Source organism: Brassica napus, chromosome A4 (genome assembly GCF_020379485.1).
Source record: "Brassica napus cultivar Da-Ae chromosome A4, Da-Ae, whole genome shotgun sequence".
Classification (NCBI taxonomy): domain Eukaryota; kingdom Viridiplantae; phylum Streptophyta; class Magnoliopsida; order Brassicales; family Brassicaceae; genus Brassica; species Brassica napus.
This window is the reverse complement of record NC_063437.1, coordinates 18,575,808-18,585,395: the sequence shown is the minus strand read 5'-3', so window position 1 is coordinate 18,585,395 and position 9,588 is coordinate 18,575,808. Positions and strand designations below refer to the sequence as shown.

Genomic DNA, 9,588 nt, shown 5'->3' with positions numbered 1-9,588 from the left:
ATCAATTAGCTTCTCGCAAAAAGAATCGAAGATTCGCTCATCTCCTCCGAATAGATTCACGGTGAGTCCTTTAGCTTCAATCGCTTTGCGCTAGGTTTAAATCTCAGTCCCAATACTAACTCGCTTAATTGGGGAAACAATTGAACTCGTATCCTCCCCGTTCGGAGCAATCGCTTCGCGTTTATCGTTGCGTCGGCGATTTTGTTTCTGATCGCGTTCGGTTCTTGAGGTAAGGATCATCTTCTTCGTCTTCGTTGTTATCTTTGTGTTCGTTCGTGTTATCGGAGCAGATTTTGGTAGTGCGGGGTGATTCGGATCGCCTATTTAGGGTTTGTTTTTACTGAAAGGTCGTAGTTAAAGAACGAACTGGCAGATTTTGTGAATTTTTTTGATTCAGATGGCTGATTTAGGGTTTGTTTTACTAGAAAGCTGTAGTTCAAGTTCTAATGCCTTGTAGATACCTTTTCTTGATTGTTCATGATGGTATCTTTGTTTCGTTCTTATGCCTTACTTTCTTGCGCCTGTTTGCGCTGAATACTATTATTTGGTTATGTTTCCATACAAATGTTTCACTGGCTATGTGAGAAGATGCTCCTCTTCCTCTGGTGTACCGTTGCTTGTTTGATATAAGTTTCTTTTTGCTTATGAATATCCACTGTTCTCTAGACTAGTCATCTATGTTTTATGTATGAATCCAGCTGTTTATTTTCCTAAATAGCAATCAAATGGGTTTCTCTACAGTTGTTCTGACAGAACCAAAAGCCCTTGTTGTTTGTTCCCATGCTTGAAGATCTATAACTTTGTTAACGGTTTCAGCTTTCTCGTTTTTCCGGTTAAGTGCTTGCTGTTCTCTTTTTACGGCTCTTTCTCCTCAATCAAACCCTCTAATGCTTTTAAAAAAAGCTTTTCCTCATTATCTCCCTTTGCTTGTTAGTTTCAACAGTTGAAGTCGGAATAGATATGCAACCAGAAGGGGGGAAATCTAAAATGTCACATCCCGGGAATACACCAAAAGCATTTACTGGGGAAGATGGAAGCCCGGAGAAGCATCGTTCAGATTCCCTCACCACAGGCAAGACTGGGCAGCTTGTTGAAGTGTATCACAAATGTGGATCCGTGTCAAGGGGCCAGCTCCAGCATGGTGCTGATGGTGAGGCTCCGTATTTTTCTGCTTAGAGATAACATTTAAATTTATAAATCTTCTTGGTACTTTCAGGAATAGTTCTAGAGATGCCATCTGCGCTAATGTTACTAGGTAATTCACGGGGGGGGGGGATTCATCATTATTCCTGCACGTGAACTTGTGGAAGCTGTCGATAAGGTGTCTGTGTGTACTTGCTTTTATTAGCGATAGGGGAGTTTGAGAGGATTCCACCAACCAAGACGATCATTGTTCCTGCCGATGAAATCTCGAAAGTTGAATATGTCGAGAAGCACCGGTGGCGTAGGTAATACATACATCTACATATAATTCGAATATCTTCTAGGAATGAATCGATTATTTATGTGCATGCACTTTACGATTATGAATAGCTGTTCTTTTATACATTTGTGCTTGTAGGGGGGAGGAAGAGGATTGGTTACTGTCTGCATTGAGCAGCGCTTACAATCATATGAACTTGATTGCTCATGATGGTATCTTTGTTTCGTTCTTATGCCTTACTTTCTTGCGCCTGTTTGCGCTGAATACTTCCTCTAGTGTACTGTTGCTTGTTTGATATAAGTTTCTTTTTGCTTATGTCTACTGGGAAGATGGAAGCCCGGAGAAGCATCGTTCAGATTCCCTCACCACAGGCAAGACTGGGCAGCTTATTGAAGTTTATCACAAATGTGGATCCATGTCAAGGGGCCAGCTCCAGCATGGTGCTGATGGTGAGGCTCCGAATTTTTCTGCTTAGAGATAATATTTAAATTTATAAATCGTCTTGGTACTTTATAAATCTTCTTGGTACTTTCAGGAATAGTTCTAGAGATGCCATTTGCGTATCTGAAACGAGGTTATTCACGGGGGGACTGATCATTATTCCTGCACGTGAACTTGTGGAAGCTGTAGATAAGCTGTGTGTGCTTGCTTTCTTTTATTAGTGACAGGAGAGATTGAGAGGATTCCACCTATCAAGACAGTCTTTGTTCCTACCGATGAAGTTTTGGAAGTTGTATATGTCGAGAAGCACCGGTGGCTTATGTGCGTGAACTTTACACTATACATTCCTTTTAGAAATCTGTTCGATTGATATGCTTATCCAATCTGCTTGTAGGGGAGGGGGTGATTTACTGCCTGAATTTGTAGACGCTGTGTTTTCCACTAGAGGGCTGGATACCCAAAAGCTTTATGGTGCAAAGGTGATTTTGGGGACTTATTTGCAACTTTATTTTTGTTGTTCTTGCTATAACTCCAAAAATCTAATTTTCCATGCATGCAGATAATCCCGAGTGTTCAAGACTACGTGCCGCGTGACTTAGGGAATCTCGAGATAGAGCGGATGACCCGGGTATGGTTGAGTTATTGTTTTAAACTAGTTCGACAACCGAACAATTGTGTATATTCACTCATTTTTCTTATCTACAGGAGGCTCGGCAACCCACGAATGTAGCTAATGACGTCCCGCTAGACATTCCGACTCACAGATATGGCCCTGGTTCATTTGATATACACGGGCTTCCAAATCTATATCTTGGAACGGTAGTGGGACTATTAGGGGGAAAATCTACCGGAAAAACAACCTGTCTCAAGATTTTGGCTGGGCAGCTGAAGCCAAATCTTGGACGGTTTGAGGTAATTATATTGCTCTCAAGTGATATTTGCTTTGTGATAGTTGAATAATTCCTTTTGTTCTTGTGCAGGATCCTCCGGAGTGGGATGAAATTATTGACCACTTCGATACCGAACACATACGGACCTACCTGACCCGACTTCAGACAAACACACTTAATGTATGTCTTTTGAAACCTTATTTACCTTTGATATTTTTTTGCTCTTAGTAACAAGTCACATCATTTCATTTCTTGTAGGTGGCTCTGAAGTCACAAGACCTGACAGTCTATAGGAGTTCTTTAACAGTCAGAACCTCTCTTGAAGAATCCAAGGGGACTGGTTTTGATTCGATGGAGGAACTTATCGAGGATTTAGACATGACCTCCATGCTTGACACCTGTGTCACCGATTTGTCTGACGCAGAGTTGCAAAGATTTGCAATTGCATCCACAATTGTACAGATGGCAGATGTTTATCTCTTTGATGAACCAACGATCTTTCTAGATGCGAGGCAAAAGTACCAAGTTGCACGGGTGATTCTGTCGGTGGTCAAGCCTGATAGGTTTGTTTGTTTCTTATTTTCTTTTCATACTTGGTCAATATTCTTACAAATCTATTTGTTTTGTTTCAGATATGTTTGCATAACAGATAATGATATGAGTGTGCTCGATTTGGTCTGTGACCATATCTTATACACTGGCGAGGAAACAACCTCTGGTGAAGTGCACTTAGAGCATTATCCTCTCACTCTTGAAGAGCTCAGTGAAGAGATCGTGACTCCACCAACTTATAGATACCCAGAAACAGTAGTTAAAGGTGGAACCTTCAGCCTTCACGTGATGGGAGGAGACCTACGAAGCTCTGAAATAACCGTAGTATTGGGAAATACGCACACAGGGAAGACGTTGTTTCTGGAGTGGCTGGTATGTGATATTTCCACTTTCATTGTATTCTTTTTCTTTTTCCATATTTTATTCACATACACTGACTGACAATTTCAATAATCAAATATTGCAGAACCGTATAAGTGTTGGACAAGATTTCTCTCACAAAGATCAGAAGATGATTAAATGTGAGAAGAGGCATGATACAGTGGCAACACACTTGTATAGGTTGATTCGATTTTCATTAGTGGACAGAGTATTCCAGGAATTGGTGCTGAAACCACTTGGCATCGCAAAGATTCTTGATAAAAGGATCAAGGAAGTGTCTCAATCCACTTTGCAAAAGATCGCCATTGCTACATGCTTGGGACAGGTAGCTCATCTAGTTTCGTAGTCCTTTTCCTTTTGATTAAATAATGTGTTGAACTGTTTTTCTCCCCTTTGTTCAGGAGGGTGCACGTGTCTTTCTGCTAGATGAACCAAGTATTCATCTAGACGCAAGGGAGAGGGTTATAGCCGCCCAGACCATAAAGCGGTTCATCGCTTACTCAAGGACAGCTGCTTTAGTAGTTGAACAGGACTTTATGATGGCCACTTATTTGGCGGACCGTGTTATCGTTGTTCAAGGAGAACCAGGAGTACAGAGTACCGTTAATTCTCCCGTCTTGATGGCCAATGGAGTTAACCAATATCTTTCGGTAACTTACTCTCTTTGTGATCATCATGAAAACCATTTGTGGACTCTGAAATAACGTGCTGCCCTTTGCTTTGCAGGACTTGAATATCACGTGTAGAACTGATCGTTTCACGTCTTTAGCTCGGATGAATAAGCCAAGATCCGTTGAAGACGAGGAGCAAAAAACCAGAGGACATTTTTTTGAAGATTTAGGAAGACCTGTGAAGAATCTGGGAAGGGTAGAAGACTTGGTATAGTGTGTGATAAGATGATGAACTACGAAGTTTTCTAGATACGAATCAAGAGTTTAAGTAGCAAGAACAAGTGACATCAAATGGTTTTGAATTGGCTCTCTCCGTCTTTTGTTGTTAATAATACCATTGCTCCCTTGTTTTAGGATGTGTGAAACTTTGATTTCTAAATCTTTTTGACTTTTCTTATCAGTCGAGTTGCTTTTGCCTTTTGTTGCTTATTAGTATAATAGTAAAGGCTCTGTTTATACCGCGAGGGTAGATAGGCAAACGCAGGAGGAGCTGCCACGTAATTTGCTTCTTTTTTTGAGTTTTTTCTACTTGCCTTCCAAGTAGCATTTTCTGTGACACATATAAAGTGTAGATCGTGGAGAGGGTAGGGTGTACATGAAAATTGACCTTTTATGCAGGGCCGGGTCTGAATGCAGGCAGATCAAGCATTTGTTTGAGGGCCCGTAACTATAAAATTTATTTTGGGGCCAATTTTCCAAATGATTAGGTAGCTTAGATGGTGCAAGGAATTGAAGTTCAACTCCAAACGTTAAGGGTTCGAATGCTGACTTCTGCAGTTTTATTTTATTTTAGCTAATACTATATTAAACCAAAATATATGAAAAACTAACCTTACCTATCAAAACAGAAATAGAGAAACAACAAAATAAAAATAAAATGTAGTGATGAAAACTAATAAAAAGGAAATAGGATAATGATCAGCATTAACTCATACAAATTCCTAAAGAAAACAGTTATCAAAACCTAATCGGACTGTTTTCTAATGATTTGTTTAGCTCTCAGTTAACAAAGCAACAAAGTCTTTTGTTTCTGAGACATGGCTTTTCTGTTACATATTTTTAAACTGAAGTTCAACAGATTATATTGATTATTGACTATGTCACAAAAATGTTAATTAAATTATACAAGTTTTCAATTAAAATTATGTATTAAACTTTTCAATATTACTCAATACTTATATTTTAAAAAATTAGGGGGCCAAAAAAAAATCTCGTTTCTAGTCAAGAAAATCTCAGGCACGGCCCTGCTTTTATGCATGGACATCATAGCAAAGCACTAATGCTCGGTCCTTGTATCAAATCTTTGAGATCATAACTTTTGTGCTACGCGAGGAATTTATATGTAACTAGGTGGGCCGGCCCTGACCTAAAGCAGAGGAAGCAGGTGTTTTAGGCGCCACAATAGGTTAACACTAGAGGGCATCATAATTATCAAAAGTTTGAGATAGTCCAGTGGTTCTGCTTTGCAAAGCTCGGTACAGGGTACGTGGTTCGAAGGCCTTGGGGGCACCAAACATTTTTTTGCTTTAGGCACTACATAGTACTGGGCCAAATAATTTTAAATTTTTAATTCAGTATAATATTCTTTATATTTTTGGCATAGCAAAGATAATGGATAAAGAGGTTTAGCGTGGGAAGGGTTTGAATGGTAATCAAGAGAACGAAGAGGAACACTGCATTATTTAATGTTCTTTAAAAATGTTAGTATTTGTGAGGAATATTTTTTCCTCTTCATTCCTTCTCATTCCTTTTTTTTGTAGAGAATTTTAATACAAATTTGTTCCTTGTTAATTTTGATAAGGAATCCTTGTTCCTCATCGTTCCCAAAATTCTATTCCTATTCATTCTTTTTCTAGTCATTCCTAATGTTCTTTGATGGTTACCAGTCACACCCGAAGATTGAGGGGAAAATGAAGAAAACGGAGAGGTATTTTAGGAAGTTATAAAATATGGCGACACATGACCTGATTGATGATTATTGCGAGCTTTTTAGCTTAAAAGCAACAAAGTGACATTGTCTAAAGATTATGCAAATTATATATGTGACTAAAAAAAACATATGTGACTAAAACTTGCTTCAAAGTCTCAATTTGTATCTACTTTTATCACATATACATAATACTTGTTTCGATTATTTTCTACAATTTATCAAACGCCGCATTCAAGAGTTTATCCAAAATGTTGTGGAACTATCCAACCCTGTTCATATTTCATCCATGAAAAGAGCTGCTGGTCCTACCAACATCTCTCCTGCTCAGTTTAGACAAGAATCACCAGAGCTAGAGCATGATTAATGTGGGTTTTGAAGTGTGAATTCTTAGCATAATATAAGATATGGTCTCCTAGCATTTAACTAAAAAAACTAAGAAAAGTCTTTTAAATAAGAAATATAAAAAATGTTTTTTAGTTTTTTTAGTTAAAAGCTAAGATATCGTATCTTATATTATGATAAGAACTCCACACTAAACACTAAGAAACTTGCATTAATCATGCTATGGACACTACTGTACTGATATCAAAAAGTGAAAATATTTAATAACTCAAAGTTTTACCTGTTTCCTTTGTCCACCTCACCAACAAGAATGTCAGCACAAATGTCAAGACCAAGTATCTGTCAATTTAGCATTTACCAAAGATTAGCCCAAAATATTTTTTATTGTACTTTTTTAATTAGTTCTAAGAAGACGCAAGAAAAGATGTACCTTAAGTACATCATCAGTAACCAAACTAGTTTCTTGCCCTGATATGGCAATAAATTTCATGAACGCATCAATTTCAGGGTCTAGCTTTATACCAGCAAGATTACTCACATTACATGCCTAACTAAGAAGAAAATACAAAATTGTTAAACAAGATTTTACTTAATTTTCATACATATAAATTATAAAATGTCTTCTAAATTCTAAACAAGTTACTAACCAAGGATTTAGTTATTTTATATATATATATATATATATATATATATTCATATATGTACATGTATTTTTAAAAATTACAGGTTATGTTTATAAATTGTTCATTAATGTGATTTCAACGTTATATTATTTTATTTTTCAAACAACTTATATGAAATTTTATAATGATTATAAAATATATTTAGAACTCTATTGACCTAATGAAGTTAAAAATAGTAATTAAATTTTAACCTTATTAAATTAAAACAGAAAAATCGTTCTCCAGTTTAAAATAACATATGCAACTTGACATACCTAAAAATGAATATTTGAAATGATCCAAAATGAATATTTGAAATCAAATATCTAATTAAGATAAAAAAAAAATAGATAAGAATCTTTTGAATTTTTACGAATCACTTATCTAATTAATTGTTATTTAATTTGAAAGAATAGATGGAACTCAAAATACCGTACATGAAACAATGCCAATTACTATACAAAAAATCATTTATTAAGATGAGAATTAATAAAAATACGTATAATTAGAATATGAATTTAAAATGAATTAAAACATAAACAAATATGTATATACTTATATATGTCACATAATAATAATTCTTAATACAGTATAATTTATTTATTTATCTATCATAAATATAAATTATAAAATTTACACACTAAAATTATAATTGTATATATTATTTTGTTAATGTTTATACTCGTGTCATCTAGTAAGTAGTCAATGGTTTCATTTTTGTAAACCACATCAATGGCAGGTTCGATCAAAGGAGATACCACGAGAATTTAGCATGGTAGTGGTTCCAATGGCTTTTGAGATAACCCCCCTCCCAAAGAAAGTGTATTTTTTTGAACACGTGCATCAGGCATCTCTAAATCTTATATGATTAGTTGGGCCGGCCCATTAGGAGTAGGCAATAAGTCGACTTTTATCACCAGGAAGGGAGATAAAATTGCGCTGACCAGGGAGGGAATGGGAATGAAACCCTAAATTGAAATTGAAGATTGGAATAATGAAGACAATTTTCGATCTTCCAGGGGAATTGTTAGAGGATGAGATATTCTCTAGGGTGCCGATGACATCTCTGAGGTCAGTGCGATCTACATGCAGAAAGTGGAACTCTTTATGTAAAAATCGTATCCTTTTTGGTAAAGCAGCAGCAGCAAAGAAGCAGTTCATGATGATGGACTCAAGGATTTGTTTGATGAACTTGGATCTCCCCAAAGATGACGGCGACCCATCTATAAAACAAGTAAGCTTACTTGATCAAATCGAGATATCTAAGGTGTTTCAGTGTAATGGCTTGTTGCTATGCGTCCTTAAGGATTGCTCTAGGCTCTTGGTATGGAATCCATACTTAGCGCAAACGAGGTGGATCGAACCCAGAATCAGTTTCCAAAGTTCAGACAGGTTTGCTGTCGGACACCACGACAACAACCTTAACCACAAGATCCTGAGGATCTCTGATGAGATTCATCCAGTTACAAGTAAACACGTTTTAGGGTTCGAACTCTACGATTTTAGCTCGGGTTCTTGGAAGGTTCTTGACGTCACACCCCACTGGGAGATATGGTCTCATCTACGCGGCGTGTCTTTGAAGGGAAACGCTTATTTTCCTGCTCAAAAGAAGATAATTGAGGCGGGGACAAAGATACGAAGGGTTGCAGGTTTCTTCCTCTCTTTTGATTTCACAACAGAGAGCTTCGGGCCGCTTCTGCCTCTACCGTTTCAGTCCCAACATGGAGGAGTTTTCACGTCTCTGTCTTGTGTTAGAGAAGACCAGCTCGCCGTATTGTATCAACACTGGGAGGCACAAGAGACGGTCGAGATTAGTGTTACGGATAAGATTGGTCCTAATGTTGTGTCTTGGACAAAGTTTTTGAAACTCGTCACTAGCTTTTGCCTTCACCCTTATTCCGGTAGCTTTTTCATTGACGAGGAGAAGAAAATTGCTGTGGTTTTTGTTCTAGAAAGGGCCAAGGCTTGTCGCTACCAAACTGCTCACGTCATCGGACAAGATGGATACTTCAAATCTGTGAGAATCAGAGAAGCTCCTGATCTCGGGAACACTTTTCATCATCATGAGAGATATTGTGCCCCACTGGTGTGCTCTTCATATCGTCCTTGCTTAGTGCAACTGCAAATCAAGCAGCCAACCGTTCTAATGGAAAGAATGTGATTAATCATTAGTTACATGTATATTTTGTATCATCTTCTTCAGGACAATTACTCATTTGTGTTTTGCTTTTTATCATTGTCTTTTTTAATGTTTTATGACCCTATCAATTATTCATGTGTGGTTTGCCCTCCCCCA

At 37.3% G+C, this 9,588-nt stretch overlaps 2 protein-coding genes across 7 annotated transcripts; both read left to right on the top strand.

Moving 5' to 3' along the window:
- Nucleotides 1-4,776, top strand: LOC106447338 (ABC transporter E family member 2). 5 transcript variants are annotated; one of them, XM_048778514.1, is made up of 18 exons: nt 5-229; nt 742-832; nt 944-1,150; nt 1,217-1,255; nt 1,349-1,448; nt 1,562-1,635; nt 1,753-1,872; nt 1,959-1,997; nt 2,086-2,185; nt 2,259-2,343; nt 2,424-2,492; nt 2,570-2,776; nt 2,845-2,934; nt 3,013-3,317; nt 3,387-3,678; nt 3,773-4,012; nt 4,089-4,337; nt 4,414-4,776. In XM_048778514.1, exons 3-18 carry the CDS (start codon nt 961-963, stop codon nt 4,570-4,572), a joined length of 2,358 nt encoding a protein of 785 aa, XP_048634471.1. In that variant the 5' UTR covers nt 5-229; nt 742-832; nt 944-960; the 3' UTR covers nt 4,573-4,776. The 5 variants fall into 5 exon arrangements, with proteins under 5 accessions (XP_048634469.1, XP_048634471.1, XP_048634470.1 ...); XM_048778513.1 differs by having other exon boundaries at nt 935-1,150; XM_048778512.1 differs by lacking the exon at nt 742-832 and having other exon boundaries at nt 1-229; nt 935-1,150.
- A 3,440-nt stretch (nt 4,777-8,216) lies between these two features.
- On the top strand, nt 8,217-9,588 carry LOC106447339 (F-box/kelch-repeat protein At3g13680-like). 2 transcript variants are annotated; one of them, XM_048778511.1, is made up of 2 exons: nt 8,237-8,363; nt 8,432-9,588. In XM_048778511.1, the coding sequence occupies exon 2, from the start codon at nt 8,452-8,454 to the stop codon at nt 9,451-9,453; it is 1,002 nt and encodes a 333-aa protein (XP_048634468.1). In that variant the 5' UTR covers nt 8,237-8,363; nt 8,432-8,451; the 3' UTR covers nt 9,454-9,588. The 2 variants fall into 2 exon arrangements, with proteins under 2 accessions (XP_013744695.2, XP_048634468.1); XM_013889241.3 differs by having other exon boundaries at nt 8,217-9,588.